Source organism: Anolis sagrei, chromosome 11, assembly GCF_037176765.1.
Source record: "Anolis sagrei isolate rAnoSag1 chromosome 11, rAnoSag1.mat, whole genome shotgun sequence".
Classification (NCBI taxonomy): domain Eukaryota; kingdom Metazoa; phylum Chordata; class Lepidosauria; order Squamata; family Dactyloidae; genus Anolis; species Anolis sagrei.
Genome location: NC_090031.1, coordinates 4,908,891 through 4,936,158, shown reverse-complemented (window position 1 = coordinate 4,936,158; position 27,268 = coordinate 4,908,891). Strand labels below are relative to the sequence as shown.

At 43.8% G+C, this 27,268-nt stretch overlaps 1 protein-coding gene across 2 annotated transcripts in view; it reads left to right on the top strand.

Annotated features, from left to right (window-relative positions):
• Positions 1 to 27,268, top strand: part of COL5A1 (collagen type V alpha 1 chain) — a 224,990-nt gene that overhangs the window by 145,914 nt on the left and 51,808 nt on the right. For both annotated transcript variants that reach the window (XM_067471818.1, XM_067471817.1), the window contains exons 27-34: positions 2,532 to 2,585; positions 6,205 to 6,249; positions 12,850 to 12,903; positions 13,210 to 13,317; positions 13,511 to 13,564; positions 19,744 to 19,797; positions 20,894 to 20,938; positions 23,013 to 23,066. In XM_067471818.1, the coding sequence (XP_067327919.1) occupies positions 2,532 to 2,585; positions 6,205 to 6,249; positions 12,850 to 12,903; positions 13,210 to 13,317; positions 13,511 to 13,564; positions 19,744 to 19,797; positions 20,894 to 20,938; positions 23,013 to 23,066 (468 nt within the window). The remainder of the gene's footprint in view (positions 1 to 2,531; positions 2,586 to 6,204; positions 6,250 to 12,849; positions 12,904 to 13,209; positions 13,318 to 13,510; positions 13,565 to 19,743; positions 19,798 to 20,893; positions 20,939 to 23,012; positions 23,067 to 27,268) is intronic.

The following is a 27,268-nucleotide window of genomic DNA, read 5'->3' as shown; positions in this document are numbered from 1 at the left end:
GTCCACCAAACCCAATCTGGAAGCATTGTTGAAGGATGGATCACTCCTAGCTGGCCGTCATCAGTGTCCAGTGGTGTGTTATTTAGAAAGAGGATGTCTTGTTAAGATGTGGACTGAACCACCTAGAATTCACACAGTTAGTATCTCATGTTGTGGCCAAATTCTAGCCCAATTCGAGCTGCAACCTTGCTCAGGGCTGTCCTGTCCTTGCTGCCTCGGCTGAGTCCCCAAAGGCAGAGATTTGCAAGTGTAGGCGTCCGCTGAATTCGAAAGCAGGGTCATCCATCACGGAGTCAGTTGCTGCCCTAGAAGCCATTTAGCAAGCAGCCGGCAGTCGGCTCAGCAGCAGGCATGTCTGGAATTCCCATGGTGCCAGCTTTCCTGGAGAATTACGGCCTTGAGGCATCTTGACCTCTGAACAAAGTCTGCCTGGCTGGGAGTATTTATTCCTTTTGGCCCAAAGATTAGGCTGGAGACAGTTGGGGATTGGGAGGTTAGACTTAATTGGCTCACCGGTCCTAGAGAGCGGAGAAGTCAGATCTCTCCTCCAGCAAAGGTATCTGAGAAGTTCTGGGTATAACAATTTATTTATTTATTATTTGACTTGTATACTGCCACTCCCAATTTTGCAGTTTACAGCAGTAGATTAAAACAATACAACCAACTTTAAAATACAATAAAAACGAGAACCGACATAGTCCCGAGTTATTCACCCATCGAAAGCTTGTTGGAAAAGAAAGGTTTTACAGGCTTTCCGAAAAGCAAGTAGCTCTCGGATGGTTCGGGTTTCAACTGGCAAGGCATTCCATAAATAAGGGGCCACTATCGAGAAGGCTCTCTGCCTAGTAGAGGACAGATGATAACTCTGGATGTTGGGGACTTCAAGCAAATTTTGGTCCTTGGACCGAAGTAATCTCTGGGGTTGGTAGGGAGATAAGCGGCCCTCAGGTACGCCGGCCACAGACCATATAAGTCAGTGGTTCTCAACCTGGGGTCCCCAGATGTTTTTGGCCTTCAACTCCCAGAAATCCTAACAGCTGGTAAACTGGCTGGGATTTCTGGGAATTGTAGGCCAAAAACATCTGGGGACCCCAGGTTGAGAACCACTGATATAAGGCCTTAAAGGTTAGTACCAGCACCTTGAAAGTAATCCGGTACTCAGTCGGAAGCCAGTGCAGCTGTTGTAGAATTGGGATGATACGACACCTCGCCGGCACCCCGGTGAGAAGACGAGCCGCCGCATTTTGCACCAGTTTCAGTTTCCGGATCACTGGCAAAGGAAGGCCAATGTAGAGGGCATTACAGTAGTCAACCCTCGAGATGACCATCGCCTGGATCACCGTAGCCAGGTCGTTCCTAGATAGGAAGGGAGTCAGTTGCCTAGCCTGACGTAGGTGGAAAAACGCAGATCTGCTCACAGCAGAGACCTGGGCCTCCATTGTGAGCAGAGGGTCCAATAAGACACAAAGACTTTTTACAGAAGGTGACGGACATAGTGTCTCGCCATCCAGGGTAGGCAGCTGGATCTCCCTCCCACCCGGACGGCCCAGCCAAAGGATCTCCGTCTTCGTTGGATTCACCCTCAACCTGCTGGCATGCAACCATCCAGTAACAGCCTCAAAGCACTGATGGAAATTTTCGGGTACAGAGTCCGCCCGGCGCTCCATCCTCAGAATGAGCTGAGTGTCGTCAGCGTACTGGTGGAACTCAAGCCCAAAGCTCTGCACCAGTCGGGCAAGAGGTCGCATATAGATGTTAAATAATAGAGGAGAGAGAATAGCTCCCTGCGGGACCCCAGAAGTTAGCAGAGATCTATCGGAAACCATCCCTCCCCTCACCACATGCTGTCCCCGATTCTGGAGGAAGGAGGACACCCATTTAAGGGGTATCCCCCTAACCCCAGTCATGGCTAGGTGGTGGGTCAATAGATTGTGATCAACCGTATCAAATGCTGCTGTGAGGTCCAATAACGCAAGCAGTGCTGATCCGCCTTGATCCATCTGGCAGCTGAGCTGATCTGTGATGGCAATTAGCACAGTAATAATAATAATAATAATAATAATAATAATAATAATAATAATAATAACATTATAATAATAATAGTTGCCCACCTCTCCTCAATACCTACCAGCATTTCACATGCACTCTCCAAGAGATGCATTTTTCTAGCACATAATCCTCCATGTTCAATTCAAAGTTGTGATAGAAGACTTATAGTTGATGGTGTCATTGTGGGAGCATCTCATGGTTTTGCTTTCAATTGGTCTTTTGGTGGCTCATATGGCTGTGGATTCAGCCCTCTGATGGAACATACAACATTGATGTTCAACACAGTGGTTGTGGATCATAGTCTACACAACAGGACACAGCCTTGGTGTAGAAACCTGACCATGGCCCCCCAAATTTTCCTGGTCCCTACTTGGGACTTACATGCTTTGCTGGTTCTGGGTTATCCAAGAGCTGTTACCTACTATGGAAACATTTGAGATAATTTCATTGCAATACTTTGTTTTCTTTCCTTTTGTTACCAGGGACCTGCTGGCCCTCAAGGCCCAATCGGATATCCTGGACCCCGTGGTGTCAAGGTAAGGTAGCATCTTGTGTTCCTTTCAACTCAGGGACTTCACTGTAATACCCTATATACTTATGTATAAGTCTACCCCATATAGAGGTCTAGGGAAGGTTTGGTGGCCAAAATTATGGATCGCAATATGATCCATGGATATGTTGAGTTCACTCCTTGGAGAAGGGAAATATAATGGTTGGTAGAAGAAGCACTAAGAAGAAGCTTGTCTGGGTGATTCAAGGTGGGTCATACAGGAGAAGATCTTATCCAAGATGACCTAGTCCAGGCTTTTTTGGGCATGAAGTCTTCCAGAAACTCACTGGGGACCATCCAGGTCAGTGATTCTCAAGCTGTAGATCCTCAGGTGTTTTGACCTACAACTCCCAGAAATCCCAGCCAGTTTACCAGCTGGGAGTTGAAGGCCAAAACATCTGGGGACCCCAGGTTGAGAACCACTGATCTAGGTCCTTCACCAAGTGTTGATATCCTTCCTCCAAATTCACTGGGGCTACTCCAGTTCCTTCAGCAAGAGTTGATGTCCGTCCTCCAAACAGAAAGGTCAACAACATGCCTTTCAGCATATGTTGATCTCCTCCAAACATACTGGGTCTACTTCAGGTCTCTCAGAAAGTGTCCAAGATGGGCTGGTTCAAGCTTTTATAGGAGTGAAGTCTCCAAAATGGCACCTTTTAACATCTAGAAGCTCACTGGGGTCTATCTAGGACCTTCAGTAAGTGTTGATGTCCTTCCTCCACTTAGCAGGGCTACTTCAGTTCCTTCAGCAAGAGTTGATGTCCTTCTTCCAGGCAGAAAGGTCAACAACATGCCTTTCAGCAAATGTTGATCTCCAAACATACTGGGTCTACTTCAGGTCTCTCAAAAAGTGTCCAAGATGGGCTGGTTCAAGCTTTTATGGGAATGAAGTCTCCAAACATCTAGAAGCTCACTGGGGTCTATCTAGGACCTTCAGTAAGTGTTGATGTCCTTCCTCCAAATTTAGCAGGACTACTTCAGTCCTTCAGCAAGAGTTGATGTCCTTCCTCCAGACAGAAAAGTCAACAACATGCCTTTCAGCACATGTTGATCTCCTCCAAATGTACTGGGTCTACTTCAGGTCTCTCAGAAAGTGTCCAAGATGGGCTGGTTCAAGCTTTTATGGGAATTAAGTCTCCAAACATCTAGAAGCTCACTGGGGTCTATCTAGGACCTTCAGTAAGTGTTGATGTCCTTCCTCCAAATTTAGCAGGACTACTTCAGTCCTTCAGCAAGAGTTGATGTCCTTCCTGCAGACAGAAAGGTCACCAACATGCCTTTCAGCACATGTTGATTTCCTCCAAATGTACTGGGTCTACTTCAGGTCTCTCAGAAAGTGTCCAAGATGGGCTCGTTCAAGCTTTTATGGGAATTAAGTCTCCAAACATCTAGAAGCTCACTGGGGTCTATCTAGGACCTTCAGTAAGTGTTGATGTCCTTCCTCCAAACTTAGCAGGACTACTTCAGTTCCTTCAGCAAGAGTTGATGTCCTTCCTCCAGACAGTAAAGTCAAGAACATAAATCAGTAGGATCATATAGTTGGGGGAGACCCCAAGGACCACCCAGTCCAACACCATTCCACAATAGAGGAAGACACAATCCAACCATAGATAGCCATCCGTGCCAGGTGATGGTTGCAAATGGAGGCTGAATCGATGAGGAGAGGAAACAGGACTTAGAACAGTGGTTCTCAACCTGTGGGTCCCCAGATGTTTTGGCCTACAACTCCCAGAATTCCCACCCATTTTACCAGCTGTTAGGATTTCTGGGAGTTGAAAGCCAAGACATCTGGGAATCCACAGGCTGAGATGTCTTGGCTTTCAACTCCCAGAAATCCTAACAGCTGGTAAACTGGATGGGAATTCTGGGAGTTGTAGACCAAAACATCTGGGGACCCACAGTTTGAGAACCACTGACTTGGCAGCTTTCTTCCTTTTCTTCCCCTTCCAAACAGCTGATATAACACTCTAAGTCCACCAGAGGGTGCTCAGCAAACTAAGTCTCCCCAGTTCCAACTTCCAAATGCCCAGTTGCATTCATCTAAAATGGGAAGCAATGCCAATTTGTGAACGAAAGGAAACTAAAACACCTATCACTGATTCAATGGGATAAAATGATTAGATCATATTATGATGAATTCATGATAAATTTTAAAAAAGTGAGAGACCTTGATATTTGGGAGTTGTAGTTGCTGGGATTTGTAGTTCACCTACAATCAAAGAGCATTCTTAACTCCAGCAACAATGGAATGGAACCAAACTTGGCACACACAACTCCCATGAGCAATAGAAAATACTGGAAGGGTTTGGTTGGCATTGGCCTTGAGTTTGGGAGTTGTAGTTCACCTACTTCAGAGAGCACTGTGGACTCAAAAAATGATGGATCTGGACCAAACTTGGCACAAATCCTCAGTATATCCAAATGTGGACATTGGTGGAGTTTGAGGAAAATAGGCCTTCATATTTGGGGGTTGCAGTTGCTGGGATTTATAGTTCACCTACAACCAAAGAGCATTCTTAACTCCAGCAACAATTGAATGGAACCAAACTTGGCACACAGAGCTCCCATGACCAATAGAAAATACTGGAAGGGTTTGGTGGGCACTGACCTTGAGTTTGGGAGTTGGAGTTTACCTACTTCAGAGAGCACTGTGGACTCAAATAATGATGGATCTGGACCAAACTTAGCACATATCCTCAGTATGCCCAAATATGGAGTTTGAGGAAAATAGACCTTGATATCTGGGAGTTGTAGTTGCTGGGATTTATAGTTCACCTACAATCAAAGAGCACTCTGAACCCCACCAACAATAGAATTGGGCCAAACTTCTCACACAGAATCCTCGGTATGCCCAAATGTGAACCTTGGTGGAGTTTGGGGAAAATAGACCTTGATATTTGGGAGTTGTAGTTGCTGGGATTTATAGTTCACCTACAATCAAAGAGCATTTTGGACCCCACCAACAACAGAATTGGGCCAAACTTCTCACACAGAATCCTCATGACCAACAGTGTTTTCTGATGGTCTTTGGTGACCCCTCTGACACCTCAGGTTGAGAAACGTTGGTCTAGATGCCCTCTAGATATGGAAACAAACTTTACACCAACATTATTGAGGCCAAAGGGATTCTTTGACCTCCTCAACTTGTAAATTTGCATCGATTCTTGCTAAAAAGAAGAGAAAAAAAGGTTTAGTTTCCTTTGAAATTCCACTAGCGCGTTGCCTTCTGAAGTTTCCCCTTAAGGAATTGAGATTAACTCCGTTCTCAGCTTGATTCTTGAGGAACCGGATTGCTAGAACCAATATTCAACATTCAGGGCAGGGTTTGCATGTTATGAATCGGAAATCGGGAAGACGCGTGGATCAATGATCCTTCCATTTGAAGAAATGTGCAGTTTTGTCTCTGAAATTGGGGTCTTTTTGAAGCCTCAGCAAAACAGTGTCCCCTGCTCACCTTGGTCTTTCTAGGACGCCAAATTCTCCCCAGGATGAAAGATCCGGCCCTCGTGCGCCACCAATGAACGATCCATCTGTTTGTCGCATCTATCTTGTCCATGTGCCAAGCGAAATTAATTCATTTTGTCATTTATTTTCTTCCCCGAAAGGGAGCCGATGGGGTCCGCGGCTTGAAAGGAACCAAGGGCGAGAAGGTGAGTAAGTACAACTTGGTTGTGTTTGAAGCCAATGTCAGATCGTTTTGGTGGAAACTTTTTGGTCTCCTCATATCCCCAGATATGTTCTCCTTAGTGCATTAAGTTTCTCAACCTTCCTCATGTTGTGGTGACCCCCAACCATAACATTATTTTCATTGCTACTTCCATAACTGTCATTTTGCTTCTGTTATGAATCATCATGTACAAGGGTTGAATGGAAAGTAATGCCTCCACCTTCGCTACTTGGGTTTGGATGGGAATATTTTAATAAATCAAATGCAGAAATAATCCTTAGAATGTGCACTGTTCACTTTTCCACATAATCACCAGACTTAATCCTTAAGAACAGACAAGCATCCCGAGCTCCGAGGATCACCTGGGAAGGAATCCCACGGGAGCATTGCAGCGCACCCAAATACCTGGGAGTCAATCTGGACCGTGCTCTGACCTACAAGAAGCACTGCCAGAACATCAAGCAAAAAGTGGGTGCCAGAAACAATATCATACGAAAGCTGACTGGCACAACCTGGGGATCACAACCAGACACAGTGAAGACATCTGCCCTTGCGCTGTGCTACTCTGCTGCTGAGTGTGCATGCTCAGTGTGGAACACATCTCACCACACTAAAACAGTGGATGTGGCTCTTAATGAGACATGCCGCATTATCACGGAGTGTCTGCGCCCTACACCACTGGAGAAATTACACTGTCTAGCCGGTATTGCACCACCTGACATCCGCCGGGAAATAGCAGCCAATAGTGAAAGGACCAAGGCAGAGACATCTCCAGCTCATCCCCTGTTTGGGTATCAGCCAGCACGCCAACGACTTAAATCAAGAAATAGTTTTCTAAGATCTACAGAGACACTCGCTGGAACACCTCAGCAAGCGAGAGTCCAAAAGTGGCAGGCTCAAACCCAGAACCTCAATCAATGGCTGATACCCAATGAGAGACTCCCCCCTGGGAGACTTGGAAGGCGCTGAACAGACTGCGCTCTGGCACCACGAGATGCAGAGCCAACCTTCAGAAATGGGGCCACAAAGTGGAATCCACAACATGCAAGTTGAGCCCTGCCACATGCACAATGGAGGACCTTCTTGCGGCAACACCAGAGGCACTCCAAGGGGCCAGATACTGGTCAAAGGACATTTAATCAACTACCAAGCTTGCAAATTCTGTGTTTTGTCTGTTTGCTTGTTTTTGTTAAAAATATAATACAAATGTCTGGTTGCTGATGACACACTATATATATATATATATATATATATATATATATATCACCAGACAACTGGATACATTTCTGCCAACGATGAACAAGTTTTCTGAAGCCATCATGGAAGAAGTCGACACTCTGTTTCCGTAACCAGCGTCTCACAGTTCCCTCGTCCTGGGTACCCATTGTGCACAGATCTTCCAGTACCAAAGCAAAGCATTCATGTGACCCACACGTTCTTGTGAAATGCCAATTATGCTTGAAATGTATCTCTGAGTGATACAACGATTGTCCTGAATCAATCTGTCAACCTTTTGCTTGTGAAACTTGGTGTCACAGGATGTCCAACTCTTTCTTTGTCCTGCAAGTCAGATGTTCCCACCTCATTCAACCCTCATAAATACCTGATATGACACATTGTCCAAATGCCCAATCACCGTCTCTCAAAGCAGTTACTCTACTCCAAACTCAAGAATATTGGTGGACAGGAAAAGAGATTGAAAGATGGGCTTAAAACCAACCTCAAAACTGTGGCATAGACACCGAGAACTAGGAAGCCCTGGCCCTTGAGTGCTCTAACTGGAGGTCAGCTGTGACCAGCAGTGCTGCAGAATTCAAAGAGGCACGAATGGAGGACGAAAAGGAGAAACGTGCCATGAGGAAGGCAGATCAAGCCAACTCTGAGCAGGACCGCCTTCTACCTGGAAACCCATGTCCTCACTGCAGGAGAACATGTAGATCAAGAATAGGGCTCTACAACCACCTATGGACCCACCACCAGGACACCACATCTGGAAGACAATCATCCTCGAGCTACGAGGGATCACCTAAGAAGAAGACCTGATATGCCCTCTATGCTGGATGTTGACCATAGTCACTATGGGAAACCTAGACAATTGGATTTCTGAATAGCAACTAGTGTTTTGTGTCCTACAAGAATGATTTGGGGACATTTCGTAGAATCATAGAATCATAGAATCCTAGAGTTGGAAGAGACCTCATGGGCCATCATCCAGTCCAACCCCATTCTGCCAAGAAGCAGGAATATTGCATTCAAAGCACCCCTGACAGATGGCCATCCAGCCTCTGTTTAAAAGCTTCCAAAGAAGGAGCCTCCACCACACTCCGAGGCAGAGAGTTCCACTGCTGAACGGCTCTCACAGGGATTTCTTCCTCATGTTCAGATGGAATCTCCTTTCTTGTAGTTTGAAGCCATTGTTCCACTGCGTCCTAGTCTCCAGGGAAGCAGAAAACAAGCTTGCTCCCTCCTCCTCCCTGTGGCTTCCTCTCACATATTTATACATGGCTATCATATCTCCTCTCAGCCTTCTCTTCTTCAGGCTAAACATGCCCAGCTCCTTAAGCCGCTCCTCATAGGGCTTGTTCTCCAGACCCTTGATCATTTTAGTCGCCCTCCAGCTTAGAGTCAATATCTCTCTTGAATTGTGGTGCCCAAAATTGGACACAATATTCCAGTTGTGGTCTAACCAAAGTGGAATAGAGCATGGGGAGCATGACTTCCCTAGATCTAGACACTAGGCTCCTATTGATGCAGGCCAAAATCCCATTGGCTTTTTTTGCCGCCACACCACATTGTTGGCTCATGTTTAACTTGTTGTCCACGAGGACTCCAAGATCTTTTTCACACGTACTGCTCTCGAGCCAGGCATTGTCCCCCATTCTGTCTCTTTGCATTTCGTTTTTTCTGCCTAAGTGGAGCATCTTGCATTTGAATGCTCGTTGTCTCCCATCACGACCTGATTTATTCCTTCCATAGGCAAGAATGAAATATAATCTGGGATTTGGATCCTGGAAACTCACGTACAACTGATCTCCCCCCTTTCTCTCCATTTGCAAAGGAAATCCACTTCTGATCTCCTTTGTATCACAGGGTTGTAATCTTCAATTATGTTGAGAGCGGATTCAGATTTACACCTTTTGGGAAGCCAATACCGGCGAGGATGGAGGATTCAACCGCCGGCGGCGGAGCAACGAACACAGCGCAGTATTTAACGAGAGCTTTGACAGCCAGCTCGGTCTCTGCGTATTTCAAGTAGACTGTCACATTCTCCAAAGGCGTAGCAAAGGCTGTGTTATATTCGAGACCCGTTTCAACCTCAAATCCTCCCAGCTAACATTTGTAGTCTATCCCGAGCAAATTTGACAAATATAACCACCGTGGGGCACCTGAGCCCTCCGATGTTGTTCTTGAGGCTTACCGCATCACATTTTAGTGCCCGACAAGCTCGCTTTAGGACTGCATCGCTCTATTGATGGATCTTCAGCAGTTAAGCTCATGCCGAGTGGAAGAAATACGAGCATTGTTACCGATTTCTCCCCGCCAAAAACGGGACGGAAAATGTCCAGGGGTGCGGTAATTGGTTGCAAAGTCCTAGTATTTATATCAACAGAGGGGACACTCTTAGCTACTAGTTGGAGAGAATAAAGGTACCCTTGGGATTTCATTAGATCTGGGAAGCTTCGCCAAGATGTCCTCCACCGCGACGTTTGTGATGTATGTCAGTGTCATCCCAAAGCTGTCCTGTTTATGCTGCGGAAACGAATCCTTGGATCATTGTGAAGCTGATTTGGAGGAAGGGAAAGTAGAAATACCCAGGTTGTGCAAATTTGGAAAGGAGTCATGTGCATTCGGGGCTTACCTTCTAGGCTTGGGCGGTTTCGTTCGTTAATTTCGTAATTCGTTATTAATTTGTATTTAAATTAGCTTACGATCCAATATTGAGCCATGCAGGAATAGTGTGAGGTAGGGCTGGCCAACCACGGAAAAATTTGCTTCTAAACTCGATTCGTTTTTTGGGTTTTTTTGCGTTTCGATATTTAAAAGAATTCCGAAATTTTTCTTTAAAAAAGTTCGATATTTACGAAATTTCGTAAAATTACGAAATAATACGAAACAAATACGAAACGAATATGAATCGATTCGTTAATGGCGGACGCGACCGCGCAATACACTAAAAAACCCTCCATATGGGACGGGGGGAACTTCTGAAGCTTCCCTCTCCCTCTGTTGTTGACTGTTGGTGTGATATTTATAATTTTTTTCACTGATTAAACAAACAACAGCTATAAAACTTGCCCCAGACATGCGGAAATAATAATGAAACGATTTCGAAACGATTTCGAAGCGAATACGAAATGAATACGAAGCAATTACGAAACGAATTGAAAAATTCGTTTCATTTTTTAGATGCTCCTAAATGGTTCGTTATCGCTTCGTAACCAAAAAAATAACGAATTTTTAACGAATTATGAAATTACGAAACGAAACCGCCCAGCCCTAGTGTGAGGAGTAAATTAGATTCGAAACAATTTTTTCAATTTATTTCGTAATTATTTCGTAATTATTTCATAATTATTTTGTAATTATTCCGTAATTATTTCGTAATTATTTCGAAATTATTTCATAATTATTTCGTAATTATTTTCGCATGTCTGGTGCAAGTTTTATAGTTGTTGTTTGTTTTATCACACCAACAGTCAACAACAGAGGGAGAGGGAAGCTTCAGAAGTTCCTCCTGTCCCATTTGGAAGGTTTTTTTTAGCATATTGCGCAATCTCGTCCGCCATTAACGAATCGATTCGTAATTTTACGAAATTTCGTAAATTTCGAAATTTTTTAAAGGAAAAATTCGGAATTATTAAAAAAAACGAAACGCAAGGACCCCCTAAAAACAAAACGAGTTTAGAACCAAATTTTTCCGTGGTTACCCAGGCCTAAAAGGTACCCCTGGGATTTCATTAGATCTGGGAAGCTTCGGCAAGATGTCCTCCACCGCGACGTTTGTGATGTATGTCAGTGTCATCCCAAAGCTGTCCTGTTTATGCTGCGGAAACAAATCCTTGGATCATTGTGAAGCTAATTTGGAGGAAGCGAAAGTAGAAATACCCTGGTTGTGAACTGTAAACCACCGCCTCCTCCTGAAAAAAATGTATAATATCACAAAGGACGACCACCTCACCTGCCTCATAGGAAACCTACTACAAAACAGGAGCTTCTTTGTTGAGTTCCAGGGTCAGAGAAACAAATGGCGGAAACAGAAGAATGGCCTGCCTCAGGGGAGCGTGCTTGCCCCATCCATGTTCAACATCTACACAAATGACCAGCCACTGCCAGAAGGGACAGAGAGCTTCATCTATGCTGATGATCGTGCCATTACCGCTCAAGCAGGGAGCTTTGAGATGGTAGAACAGAAGCTCTCTGAAGCTCTAGGTGCTCTTACTGCCTACTACAGAGAAAGCCAGCTGATCCCTAATCCATCTAAAACACAGACATGTGCCTTTCACCTTAAGAACAGACAAGCATCCCGAGCTCTGAGGATGATTACCTGGGAAGGAATCCCACTGGAGCATTGCAGCGCACCCAAATACCTGGAAGTCACTCTGGACCATGCTCTGACCTACAAGAAGCACTGCCTGAACATCAAGCAAAAAGTGGGCGCTAGAAACAATATCATACGAAAGCTGACTGGCACAACCTGGGGATCACAACCAGACACAGTGAAGACATCTGCCCTGGCGCTATGCTACTCTGCTGCTGAGTATGCATGCTCAGTGTGGAACACATCTCACCATGCTAAAACAGTGGATGTGGCTCTGAATGAGACATGCCGCATTATCACGGGGTGTCTGCGCCCTACACCACTGGAGAAATTACACTCTTAGCTGGTATCGCACCACCTGACATCCGCCGGGAAGTAGCAACCAATAGTGAAAGGACCAAGGCAGTGACATCTCCAGCTCATCCCTTGTTTGGGTATCAGCCAGCATGTCAACAACTTAAATCAAGACATAGTTTTCTCAGATCTACAGAGATACTCACTGAAACACCCCAGCAAGTGAGAGTCCAAAAGTGGCAGGCTCAAACCCAGGACCTCAATCAAATGAGAGACTCCCCCCTGGGCACACAGAAGACTGGGCGACTTGGAAGGCGCTGAACAGACTGCGCTCTGGCACCACGGGATGCAGAGCCAACCTTAAGAAATAGGGCTACAAAGTAGAATCCACGACATGCGAGTGTGGAGAAGAGCAAACCACTGACCACCTGCTGCAATGCACCCTGAGCCCTGCCACATGCACCATGGAGGACCTTCTTGCGGCATCACCAGAGGCACTCCAAGTGGCCAGAGACTGGTCAAAGGACATTTAATCCACTACCAAGCTTGCAAATTCTGTGTTTTGTCTGTTTGTTTGTTTTTGTTAAAAATGTAATACAAATGTCTGGTTGCTGATGACACGATAAATAAATATTGGAGGGGGGACATTTGAACAAAATGAAGACCTCCATCATCACTTGACTGCATTTTCTTTGCTCCTTGTCCATCTTGCGTTTTGTCATACTTTCTCCTCATGTTTCCTTCATGCAGGGTGAAGATGGCTTCCCAGGTTTCAAAGGTGACATGGGCATCAAAGGAGACAGGGTGAGTCAGTGGAAGTCTAGTTTTCTCCATTTATGCAGGTTGTATGTATACACTATGAGTGAAATGGGAAGGTTGCTCCCAATAAGAATCGACCCCTTTAAGCACCAAATTTCTAGGAAGTCATATCCATCATGAATTGTCATCAGGTTGGCTTCGACTTATGGTGACTATATGAACGAGAGATGTTGAAGATAGGGTCTATAGGGATGATGTCAATGCCATCAAACAACAAAAAAATAACAAAGCCAGCGGACCTGATGGGATCTCTAAATTCTCTAAATTCACCTCTTTTTCGATTCTTACCAGGGTGAAATTGGCCCTCCTGGTCCAAGGGGTGAAGATGGGCCTGAAGGTCCCAAAGGTCGTGGTGGGCCCAATGGCGAACCTGGCCCATTAGGTCCTTCAGGAGAAAAGGTAAGAATCCTCCAGCTTGAGAGACACATTATAAGAATCCAAGAAGCCCTCTCGCATTTTTGACCTTAGCCTCGATTCCTTCTTCCTCATTTTTCTCTTCCCAAGACTCTGACTTTTGTCATTTAAGGTGAGTCTTAGAGTTATTTCATAGGTGGGATTCCAGAAACATATATATTTTGGTTTCTTTTCCTAGGGTAAACTTGGAGTTCCTGGTTTGCCGGGTTACCCTGGAAGAATCGGGCCAAAGGTAAGCCTTGCTTTATTTATTCCTACCATTTATGCTCATCCATATATTGACCTCATATATATATTGATATGCCCCATGGATAGGTTGAGGGTCTTTCCAATGGAAATTGACAATAGAGGCTCACTGGAGGACCTAGAGATCCCTTGAGATCCGTCTCTACAAATCTCAAAGTCTTCCAGCACAACTCTATGCTTGACATTTTAAGCTCATATCTATGTCTTTTAATATATGTGTATTATGTATCTATCTACGTATTTTAACCATGTTGTACTCTGCCTCAAGCTTAGAAGGGAGGCGAGTAAAAAATAAAATGTAATATCTGGTGGGAAAAGACCACTGAGCTGGAGGACCAAGAGATTCCTAGAGAGCATAGGAATCAAATCCACGACTCATCAAACTTGCAGAAGTTAAACCACAGAGTCACTTTAGAGGACCTAGAGATTCTTAGAGAAGCACAACTTGACTTATGGTGGAAGAAGACCATAGAGTCTCCCTGGAGGACAACCTCTACTAACATAGAAAAACCATGACTGCTAAAGACACTATTTTTTAACCCTGGAGGACACCTCTCCAGGAATCTCAAGTCCCCCAGTATTATTCTAGAGTCAATTTCCACCATATAGGTCCTCCAGAGTTATTCTATGATCAGCTTCAATCACAGAGGTCCTCCAGAGTGATTCAATGGTTATCTCTCACTATGGAAGTCCTCGAGCATGATTCAATGGTCAACTTCCATTATAGAAGTCCACCGGGGTGATTCTATGGTCAGCTTCCATCATAGAGGTCCTCTGGAGTGATATAATGGTTATCTCTCACTATGGAAGTCCTCCAGCATGATTCAATGGTCAACTTCCATCATAGAGGTCCACTGGAGGGATTCTGTGGTCACCTTCCACTTTGGAAATCCTCCAGCATGATTCAATGGGCAACTTCCATCATAGAGGTCCTCCATAGTGATTCTGTGGTGACCTTCCACTGTGGAAATCCTCCAGCATGATTCTATGGTCAACTTCCATCATGGAGGTCCTCCAGGGTGATTCTATGGTCACCTTCCACTGTGGAAATCCTCTGGCATGCTTCTATGGTCAACTTGCATCATAGAGGCCCTCCGGAGTGATTCTATGGGCACCTTCCACTGTGGAAATCCTCTGGCATGCTTCTATGGTCAACTTGCATCATAGAGGCCCTCCGGAGTGATTCTATGGGCACCTTCCACTGTGGAAATCCTCTGGCATGCTTCTATGGTCAACTTGCATCATAGAGGCCCTCCGGAGTAATTCTATGGCCACCTTACACTGTGGAAATCCTCCAGCATGATTCTATGGTCAACTTCCATCATGGAGGTCCTCCAGGGTGATTCTATGGTCACCTTCCACTGTGGAAATCCTCTGGCATGCTTCTATGGTCAACTTGCATCATAGAGGCCCTCCGGAGTGATTCTATGGGCACCTTCCACTGTGGAAATCCTCTGGCATGCTTCTATGGTCAACTTGCATCATAGAGGCCCTCCGGAGTGATTCTATGGGCACCTTCCACTGTGGAAATCCTCTGGCATGCTTCTATGGTCAACTTGCATCATAGAGGCCCTCCGGAGTAATTCTATGGCCACCTTACACTGTGGAAATCCTCCAGCATGATTCTATGGTCAACTTCCATCATAGAGGTCCTCTGGAGTGATTCTATGTTCACCTTCCACTGTGGAAATCCTCCAGCATGATTCTATGGTCAAGTTCCATCATAGAGGTCCTCCAGGGTGATTCTATGGTCACCTTCCACTGTGGAAATCCTCCAGCATGATTCTATGGTCAACTTCCATCATAGAGGCCCTCTGGAGTGATTCTATGGTCACCTTCCACTGTCGAAATCCTCCAGCATGATTCTATGGTCAAGTTCCACCATAGAGGTCCTCCAGGGTGATTCTATGGTCACCTTCCACTGTGGAAATCCTCCAGCATGATTCTATGGTCAACTTCCATCATAGAGGCCCTCCGGAGTGATTCTATGGGCACTTTCCACTGTGGAAATCCTCTAGCATGATTCTATGGTTAAGTTCTATCATAGAGGTCCTCCAGGGTGATTCAGTGGTCACCTTCCACTGTAGAAATCCTCCAGCATGATTCTATGGTCAACTTCCATCATAGAGGCCTTCTGGAGTGATTCTATGGTCACCTTCCACTGTGGAAATCCTCCAGCATGATTCTGTGGTCAACTTCCATCATAGAGGTCCTCTGGAGTGATTCTATGGTCATCTTCCACTATGGAAATCCTCCAGCATGATTCTATGGTCAAGTTCTATTATAGAGGTCCTCCAGGGTGATTCAATGGTCACCTTCCACTGTGGAAATCCTCCAGCATGATTCTATGGTCAACTTCCACCATGGAGGCCCTCCAAATTGATGCTATGATCAACTTCTATCATGAAGGTCCTCCAGAGTGAACTTCCACCAGACTTTGATCATTGCATCAAATGCCTATAAAGATGTTCTTCTAGGATGCTGACTATACTGGATGACCCTTGGGTTTATCTCCAAAGGTGATTCTATGGAGTTGCTTTAGAGGGCCTAGAGACTCCTGGAGAGGACATATTACACAAATCCACAAATTGTCAAACCACCAATGTGGAGGGCTGTCTTTATTTACTGCTGGTGAGACTCAACGCTAATAATTCACAATCTAGGAAATCAAACACGTACATCTAGCAATCTAGGTCAAATTGATTTTGCTTGTCTTGGCAAATTTCGAGGAATCTCGGGGTAAACATGCTCATCATAAGTGGGCCCTTCAAGTTGAGAACTTCTAGTGCGAAGCTGCATGATCATGCTCCTGAATTATTAAGCAGAGGTTCTCCCTGAGGGGACCAGAAATCAAAGCGTCCGGGGCCGTGGCGCCCTTGCAGCTCGGAGGGAAGTGTTTGATGATGCCAAGGAATGCCTCCTTCTGCGTTTCCAAGAGGAAGGAGAACACCAAAGATCCCCCCCCCCCTCAAAAATCCCACATTGCTGTCAGTACAAGTTGTTAGATAATTAATTAAGCAGAATAGCTAATGAGGCCGAGCTACGAAAGCCATGGCCCAGTTTTCAGGATGAAAGGCGCCCGCCGGCTCCACCTCCCTGCTTTCATTTTTGGAGTTGCTGTCAAACGTTTCTACTATTTTTTGTAATAAATCACAGGAAATTCCCTAAGTAAGACGCTCTTGTCTGGTTTTCACTCAGAATCCCTAGAAATGTGATTTTTTGTTAATTATCCATATTACCTTCTTTCCTTGTATATAATCATCACAATAATAATAATAATAATAATAATAATAATACTTTATTTCTAGACCGCCCTCTCTCCCGATAGAGATAAGAGAAAATTCCTCTTATCCGTTTTTCGCTGAAAATTCTTGAAAATGTGGATTTTCATTAATTATCCATATTTCCTTCTTTTATGTGTAATAATAATAATAGTAATAATAATACTTTATTTCTAGACCTCCCTTTCTTCCCATAGGGATAAGAGAAAATTCTTCTTATCTGTTTTTCGCTCAAAATTCTTGAATACATGAATTTTCATTAATTATCCATATTTCCTTCTTTTTATGTGTAATCATCACAATTATTATTATTATTATTTATTTATTTATTTATTTATTTATTTTTGACTACCCTCTCTCCCGATAGAGATAAGAGCAATTTCCTCTCATCCATTTTTCGCGCAAAATGCTTGAAAATGTGAATTTTCATTAATTATCCATATTTCCTTCTTTTTTATGTGTAATCATCACAGCAATAACAATAATAATAATAATAATAATAATAATAATAATTTATTTCTAGACCGCCCGCTCTCCCAATAGAGATAAGAGAAATTTCCTCTCATCTGTTTTTCTCTCAAAATGCTTGAAAATGTGAATTTTCATTAATTATCCATATTTCCTTCTTTTCTTGTATGTAATCATCACAATAATAATAATAATAATAATAATAATAATAATAATAATACTTTATTTCTAGACCGCCCTCTCTTCCCGTACGGATAAGAGAAAATTCCTCTTATCTGTTTTTTGCTCAAAATTCTTGAATATGTGAATTTTCATTAATTATCCATATTTCCTTCTTTTTATGTGTAATCATCACAATAACAAGAATAATAATACTTTATTTCTAGACCGCCCTCTCTCCCAATAGAGATAAGAGAAATTTCCTCTCATCCATTTTTCGCGTAAAATGCTTGAAAATGTGAATTTTCATTAATTATCCACATTTCCTTTTTATGTGTAATCATCACCATAATAATAATAATAATCATCATCATCATCATCATATAATGATACTTTATTTCTAGACTGTCCTCTCTCCCCCTAGGAATAAGAGAAATTTCCTCTCATCTGTTTTTCGCTCAGAATCTTGAAAATGTGAATTTTCATTAATTATCCATATTTCCTTCTTTTTTATGTGTAATCATCACCATAATAATAATAATAATAATAATAATAACAACAACAACAACAACAACAATAATACTTTAATTCTAGACTGTCCTCTCTCCCGGTAGGGATACTAGAAATTTCCTCTTATCTGTTTTTTGCTCAAAATACTTGTAAATGTGAATTTTTGTTCATTATCCATATTTCCTCCTCTTTTTCACAAAATATTTCCTGATTAGGACACTCTTGTTTTGATTTTGCTCAGAATGCCATCAATTGTAAGACATACACTAATTTCAGTGCTACCAACAGACATACACACACACAACATTACATTTTATTTCTATAGATTTATATCCACAATATTAAGGTGCACTGCCTTTTATGAGATGTTTATATAAAGCAAAAAGTGCGTCTCAGAATCAAAGAAATGCGGTATTTTCCTCCCACATTTCCTTCCTCTTGTCAATTGTTATTCTCCGCTGTTGGCTTTTATGATTCATGTTTAATGTTCAGAGAAATGGGCTCGTTTGAAGCAAGGGGCCTAATTAACCGCCAAAGCTCCTTTCCGGCCACGGGTGCCTGCTTGGCTTCCCCGTTGCCCTCCTCCGTTGGCGTAACCTTTCTTCGCGGGCCTTTCCGTCCGCTCGCAGCTCGGCAACCTTCAAGGCAAAGGCTCTTCTGCCAATTCAATTTATTAGTCTGTTTGTTCTGGATCCTGCCTCCTTCTCTGACAGATGCTCTGCCGTTTCCAATAGCAACCGCTCGGATTTGGTGGCACGTACCTGGGTGACACCTGCGTCGAGTCGCTCAGCCGTAAAGGCACCCCACCAAGGATGAGACGCAATAAAAAAAGAGATGCAAGAAGTCGCCAATCTAATATAACGTACCAAAATAGAAGAGGGAAATGTTCTAATCCAATCGGGCCTCCCTATCCATCGATTCGACATCCATGGCCTCCGGCATCCCAAATATTTTAATAATTATTTATTTGCATTTGTTTAAACCGAGATATTGAAATACATATAACAAAATACAAAAAGCAAATTTGATTTTGGTGAAATGCATCGAAGAAGACTCAAAGAAGGTGCCAACGTAATGTAACACCCAAAAATGCGATGTAAACATTACTAATACCTTCAGCCCTCGATATCCATGGATTCCACCATCCACAGCTTAAAACAATATGTTTTTAATGATCCCAAAGAGGGATCCTTGGTTTTGTCATTATTTATTTACAGTATTTATATTCCGCCCTTCTCACCCTGCAGGGGACTCAGGGCGGATTACAATGTACATATGCATGGCAAACATTCATATATAGACAGACATTCAGAGGCTATTTAACATCCCAGCTTCTGGCCACCAGGGGAGCTGTTGCTTCACTGTCCTTTTGTGACACTGATAAAGTACTTCCTTATTCTTTGCATACTTCCTGGAGATTTTTATGGCCTTGTAAATCAGTTAAATTAGCCTCCCCACATAAGTGGTACCTAAATTTCCTACTTGACAGATGCAACTGTCTTTTGGGCTGCAAAGGTCAACAACAAAATACACAATTTTGGTCAGAAGCTCACTCCGACCCGGGCTGGCTTCGAACTCATGACCTTTTGGTCAGTAGTGACCAAAGGCCATTTCCTTATTTATTTGGATCAAGTGGGGAAATTCTCAAACAATTTGGTTTCTTGGATCCGATGTCTCACGATGCAATGTGTGAAATATGGGTCATTCTCGTTGACTCCCCTTTCTGTTCTTCCTTTTTTCAATCTAGGGATCCACTGGATTTCCAGGCTTTCCAGGAGCCAACGGAGAGAAAGGCACAAGGGTAAGAAAAATGCCATTTTTTTCACTATTGGCAGCCTTCCCTATCCTGTCATTTCCCTTAAGATTGATACTAGATTTGTGTGGTTCAGCCAGCTGATGACAATGAGGGGGTTGTTATTCCAGGGCTTGGGAGATTGGATGGGTTTTTCAATGAAGGGAGATTAGATCCTGCCTGTGAGAATGGGCTTGAAAGTGAAATTTCCTCAGAGTCCAGCAGACGGGGAGATGCACCGGTTGGTGAAGACTTTTCGCCTACTCGTTTCTTAGCAACCTCAGATAAGGAGTTGGATGGGTGAATTTACCTGAAAACACACCAGTAGAAATTTCAGACTTCATCTTAGGGAAGAAGTAAGCCACAGACAAAGTCACAAAGACTCCGTGAGAAACAGCAATGTGAGAAATCTCATAGGAAAGGTAGTCAAGGTCACAGGCACGACTTCATGGCTTGTGGACTTCAAATCAGAGAATTGTTCCCTTTAGAATTCAGATCAGGCAACACTGCAAAGCAGTGAGGATCTCCAACCTTGTTTCCAGGTCATGTTTCGAGTCTAAGAACTTGGGAGTTTGGATTCATGTTTTAAGAAGTTTCTATAGTCTTGCTTTTGGATTCATGTTTGTGCTTTGATTCTTGTTTTCCTGGATTTATGTTCATGTTTTGATTCTGGTTTTCCTGTACCTTGTTCTCTGGAACGGATTTGGACTGTTTGGATTATTACCTTTGGAGTGTTTGGTTTGGCTCATTACTTGTTGACGCTTTTTCTCATTGCCTATTGGATTTTGCCTTTCTTATGGTGATTTTTCCTTTTCCTATGTATTTTTCTCAATAAACTGTTTTACTACTATTTTTGGATTCCTGGCTAGTGTTGAGTGCAAGGTAAATTCTGGCAACAAAATTATCGACGAGTACATTGTCTCAACATGGCCCCATTTTCATTTAGAAAATGTTGAGGGATAGATATGTGAATAGAAAGACCCCTCATGTTGACCTTCGGACTATAGGATGAAGTGCTCCTTCAAATATTGGGGTACCATGAGACCTCAAAAACACCACTGAAGTAATCACCCCTTTCCACTCTTTCTCCTTTTCCTTATTCTAGGGCACCGGTGGAAAACCAGGACCAAGAGGGCAACGAGGACCCACGGTATGCGATCTTATATTTCTTTTGTCGTTGAAGAATTGCTCCTTGAATGACATGCTCAGCTATTGGGTGGCTTGAAAACAGTCCATGTGAAAGGGATCTAGTTGTCTTAGCAGACCACGATCTGAACACGAGTCAACAGTGTGATGCAGCAACGAAAAATCCAGTGGGATTCCAGCCTTCATCAATAGGACCTTTGTGTCTGGATTGAGGGAAGTCAATCCTGTGTCCAGTTCTGGGCAACACAATTCAAGGAGGAGGTGGACAAGCTAGAAGATGGAAAAATGGTCAAAGGTTTGGAAGCCTCTAAGAAACATCTTAGGGAGCTAGGAATGTTTAGCTTGGAGAAGAGAAGTTGAGAGAAGGCAAGATAGTCATGCTTAAGTATTTGAAAGGGGGTCACATTTAGGAGCTCCAGAGACAAGGTCATGAAGCAATAGGCCCGGCGTACCTGTCCGAATGTATCTCCTTCTACGTCCCACCTAGGAGTTTAAGATCTTCTGGAGAGGACCTGCTCTCGGCCCCGCCTCTGTTGGCGGGAACAAGGGACAGGGCCTTCTCGGTGTTTGCCCCCCACCTGTGGAATTCGTTCCCCATGGAAATTAGGTCATCTTCATCCCTCCTCTCCTTTAGAAGAAAATTAAAAACATGGATGTGGGACCAGGCCTTTGGGTAATCTTGCAGACTTGACGATGATAATGACAACAATTGCTATGGAAATGTATTGTTGAAGGCTTTCATGGCCAGAATCATTGGGTTGTTGTAGGTTTTGTCGGGCTGTATGGCCATGTTCTAGAGGCATTCTCTCCTGATGTTTCGCCTGCATCTATGGAAAGCATCCTCAGAGGTAGTGAGTTATGGAAATGGTTTATAGACAAGCGTAATGGAGACTACAATTATAGAATTCGACGGGACGACGGCCACTAGACTGGCCCCCTTTTTAGTAGACTTTATTGTATTAATTTAAAGTTTTAACTATTGATAATTATTGATTTTGATATTATGTGTAGACATTGAATATGTGCCGACTGGAAGCCACCCTGAGTCCCCCTAAATCAGTGTTTCTCAACCTGGGGGTCGGGACCCCTGAAGGGATGTCAAAGGGGTTGCCAAAGACCATCAGAAAACATAGTATTTTCTATTGGTCATTGGGATTCTATGTGGGAAGTTTGACCCAATTCTATTGTTGGTCGAGTTCAGAATGCTCTTTGATTGTAGGTGAACTATAAATCCCAACAACTACAACTACCAAATGTCAAGGTCTATTTTCCCCAGACTCCATCTTTGTTCACATTTGGGCATATTGAGTATTCCAGATCCAACATTGCATGAGTCCACAGCACTCCTCTGGGTATAGGTGAACTACAACTCCCAAACTCAATGCTCACCAAACCCTTCCAGTGTTTTCTGTTGGTCATGGGAGTTCTGTGTGCCAAGTTCGGTTTAAATCCATCACTGGTGGAGCTCAGAATGCTCTTTGATTATAAGTGAACTATAAATCCCAGCAACTACAACTCCCAAATTACAAAATCAATCCTCCACCCCGCCCCCCAACCCCACTAGCATTCACATTTGGGCATATTAGGTATTTGTGCTCAATTTAGTCCAGTGAATGTAAATACATCCTGCATATCGGATATTTACATTACGATTTATAACAGTAGTAAAATGACAGGTATCAAATAGCAACGAAAACAATATTATGGTTGGGGGTCACCACAATGGAACTGCATTAAGGGGTCACGACGTTAGCAAGGTTGAGAACCACTGCCCTAAATGGTTGAGAAGGGCGGGGTACAAATACCCGAAATAAATAAATAAATAGGTTCAAATTACAGAAATCGGGATCCCAACTGAGCATCAGGAAAAAGCCTCCTGAGGGTCAGAGCTGTTGGATAGTGGAGTAGACTTCCTTGAAGTGAGGTGGAGATCTTTAAAGAGAGACTGGATGGTCGTTTGTTGGGTGGGCTTAAATTGGGTCTTCCCGCATGGCAGAAGAGAGTCGGATTGGATGACTTTAATTGTGATTGTTCTATCTTAATAATGGCTTCTTTCCTTCCACATCCGTCTTCTCCAGGGTCCCCGAGGAGAACGTGGGCAGCGAGGTATCACCGGGAAACCAGGACCAAAGGTATGTGGAAGCAAGTTAAACATGAGCCAACAATGTGATGTGGTGACAAAAAAAGCCAATGGGATTTTGGCTGGCATCAATAGAAACATAGTGTCTAGATCTAGGGAAGTCATGCTCCCCATGCTCTATTCTGCTTTGGTTAGACCACACCTGGAATATTGTGTCCAATTCTGGGCACCACAATTCAAGAGAGATATTGACTCTAAGCTGGAATGTGTCCAGAGGAGGGTGACTCAAATGATCCAGGGTCTGGAGAACAAGCCCTATAAGGAGTGGCTTAAGGAGCTGGTCATGTTTAGCCTGAAGAAGAGAAGGATGAGAGGGGATATGATAGCCATGTCTAAATATGTGAGAGGAAGCCACAGGGAGGAGGAGGGAGCAAGCTTGTTTTCTGCTTCCTTGGAGACTAGGACACGAAACAATGGCTTCAAACTACAAGAGAGGAGATTCCATCTGAACATGACTGTGAGAGCTGTTCAGCAGTGGAACTCTCTGTGGTGGAGTGTGGTGGAGGCTCCTTCTTTGGAGGCTTTGAAACAGAGGCTGGATGGCCATCTGTCAGGGGTGATTTGAATGCAATATTCCTGCTTCTTGGCAGAATGGGGATGGACTGGATGGCCCATGAGGTCTCTTCCAACTCTCTGATTCTAGGATTCTAAGTCTTGAACGTTCCCCATCTCCGAATTTTGTTCTAGGCCTCCGCAAAGTGCAGTTGTTTCCCTTTGGAATGACCTTAAGTTTGCCAGTTCAGAACTGTCCCTGCAATCTCAGTGCCAGATCCTAAGAGTGAAACCAAATGACATCTTCGAAGTAGTGGACCTTTACACACTTACCACAGTTGTACATCGTATGCAGTTCAAATGAAATCCCCCCAGTCTAACATATCTCTATAAATAAAAATGTCATGTTCGTTTGTGGGATTAACATAACTCAAAACCCACTGGATGAATTGACAACAAATTTGGACACAAGACACCTCTCAGGCCAACGAGTGAGCATCACTCATAAAAACACTGGAAAACGCAGCAGAAAGAAAGAAAGGTAGAGAAGGAAGGAAGGAAGGAAGGAAGGAAGGAAGGAAGGAAGGAGGTCGGGGGAGAAGGAGGGAGAGAAGGAGGGAGAGAAGGAGGGAAAGAGGGAAAGAAGGCAAGAAAGAAGGATAGAGAAGGAAGGAAGGAGAGAAGGAGGAAGAGAAAGAGGGAGAGAAAGAGGGAAAGAAGGAAGGGAAGGAGAGAAAGAAGGAAAGAAAGAAAGGTAGAGAAAGAAGGAAGGAGAGAAGGAGGAAGAGAAAGAGGGAGAGAATGAGGGAAAGAAGGGGAAAGAGAGAAAGAAGGAAAGAAAGAAGGATAGAAAAGGAAGGAAGGAAGGAAGGAAGGAAGGAAGGAAGGAAGGAAGGAAGGAAGGAGAGAAGGAGAGGGAGGAGGGAAAGAAGGAAAGAAGGGTAGAGAAGGAAGGAAGGAGAGAAGGAGAGAGAGAAGGAGGGAGAGAAAGAGGGAGAGAAAGAGGGAAAGAAGGAGGGAAGGAGAGAAAGAAGGAAAGAAAGAAAGGTAGAGAAGGACGGAAGGAAGGAAGGAGAGAAGGAAATAAAGAAGTGAAAGAGTGAAAGAAGGAGAGAAGGAACGAAAGAAAGAGAGAGGGAAGGAAGGAAGGAAAGAGACAAGGAAGGATGGAACCAAAGAGCAAAGGAAGTGAGAAAAGAAACAGGTAGAGAAGGAAAGAAGAAGAAGGGAAAGAAAAAGAGGGAAGGAAGGAAGGAAGGAAGGAGAGAAAGGAAGGAGAGAAAGAGGGAGGGAAGGTTGGCCACAGCAACACGTGGCGGGTACAGCTAGTACAGATATACATTTTCAAGGTGGTGCTCTCACTTTGAGAGTCCTCCCCCCACCCCACATTCTGAGAATGGTTAAAGAAACCCCTGAGATCTGGAAGTTATAGATCTCAGAGAACCTTCTTCTCGTCTTTTGTTTTTATCGGTTCTGGTTTCCATCGCTGTGACTTTTAGCTAATTACAGTGGCTCAGCGGCGGCATGAATCTCTCAGCAGGAGTCATTATCCACTCACAATATTTATCCTCCCTTGTAAAACAGACACACCTCCTCTACGGTTTGGTTGCAGTTGCTGTTTAGAAGTAACCGGGAAGGGGGAGAAAGAGGCGGTGTGTCGTTATTTACGGCTGAGCATTGTTCCCAATGCCGTATCCGAGCCTTTCATGGTGCAAAAGGGGTGAAACACAGAAGCAGGAATTCACCATTTTCTGCTTGGATCCTGGATGGGAATCATGTTTCTTCCAATACGATAGGAGTGCGACTCCTAGTAACTCCAGCCAGCACACTGTATGGTTAGATATGCTTGAGCAGTGATGGTATGATTATCAGCATAGATGAAACTCTCTGTCCCTTCTGGCAGTGGCTGGTCATTTGTGTAAATGTTAAATATTGATAGAGCAAGCACACACTCCCCTTAGACAGGCCGTTCTTCTGTTTTCACCATCTACTTCTCTGACTCCGGAACTCAACAAAAAAGCTCCTGTTTTGTAGCAGATTTCTAGCACCCACTTTTTGCTTGATAGTCAAGCAGTGCTTCTTATAAGTCAGAGCACGGTCGCAAGTGACTCCCAGGTATGTTGGTGTGCTGCAATTCTCCAGTGGGTTTCCTTCCCAGGTAATCCTCAGAGCTCGAGATGCTTGTCTGTTCTTCAGTTGAAAAGCACATGTCTGTGTTTTAGATGGATTAGGAATCAGCTGGATTTCCCTGTAATAGGTAGGAAGAGCCCCTAAAACTTCTGTTCAACAATTTCAAAGCTCCCTGCTTGGGTGGTGATGGCACGATCGTCAGCATAGATGAAACTCTCTGTCCCTTGTGGCAGTGATTGGTAATTTGTGTAAATGTTGAATATTATGCTGGAGCAAGCTTCAGAGAGCTTTCTGCTTGGGTGGTGATGGCACGATTGTCAGCATAGATGAAACTCTCTGTCCTTTCTGGCAGTGACTGGTCATTTGTATAAATGTTAAACATTATGCTGGAGCAAGCTTCGGAGAGCTTCTGTTCAACCATTTCAAAATTCCCTGCTTGGGTGGTGATGGCATGATCATCAGCATAGATGAAACTCTCTCACTCTTCTGGCAGTGACTGGTCATTTGTGTAAATGTTGAACATTGCTGGAGCAAGCTTTGGAGAGCTTCTGTTCAACCATTTCAAAATTCCCTGCTTGGGTGGTGATGGCATGATCGTCAGCATAGATGAAACTCTCTGTCCCTTCTGGCAGTGACTGGTCATTTGTGTAAATGCTGAACATTGCTGGAGCAAGCTTTGGAGAGCTTCTGTTCAACCATTTCAAAGCTCCCTGCTTGGGCGCTTATGGCACGATCATCAGCATAGATTAAACACTCCATCCCTTCTGGCAGTGGTTGGTCATTTCTATACATGTTGAACATTGATGGAGCAAGCTTTGGAGATCTTCTGTTCAACCATTTCAAAGTTTCCTGCTTGAGTGGTGATGGCATGATTGTCAACATAGATGAAACTCTTTCACTCTTCTGGCAGTGACTCGTCATTTGTATAAATGTTGAACATTGCTGGAGCAAGCTTCAGAGAGCTTCTGTTCAACCATTTCAAAGCTTCCTACTTGAGAGGTGATGGCATGATTGTCAACATAGATGAAACTCTCTGTCCCTTCTGGTAGTGACTGGTCATTTGTATAAATGTTAAACATTATGCTGGAGCAAGCTTCGGAGAGCTTCTGTTCAACCATTTCAAAGCTTCCTGCTTGAGTGGTGATGGCACGATCGTCAGCATAGATGAAACTCTCTGTCCCTTCTGGCAATGGCTGATAATGTCTGTACATATTGAACATTGATGGAGCAAGCTTCAGAGAGGCAGTAAGGGCACCTAAAGCTTTGGAGAGCTTCTGTTCAACTATTTCAAAGCTCCCAAATTGGGTGGTGATGACACTATCATCAGCATAGATGAAACTCTCTGTCCCTTCTGGCAATGGCTGGTCATTTGTGTAAATGTTCAACATGGATGGAACAAGAATGCTCCCTTGAGGCAGGCCATTCTTCTGTTTCACCATCTGCTTCTCTGGCCCTGGAACTCAACAAAAAAGCTCCTGTTTTGTAGCAAATTTCCTATGAAGCAGGTGAGGTTGTAGTCTTTTGTGATATTATACATTTTCCTCAGGAGAAGGTGATAATTTACAGTGTTGT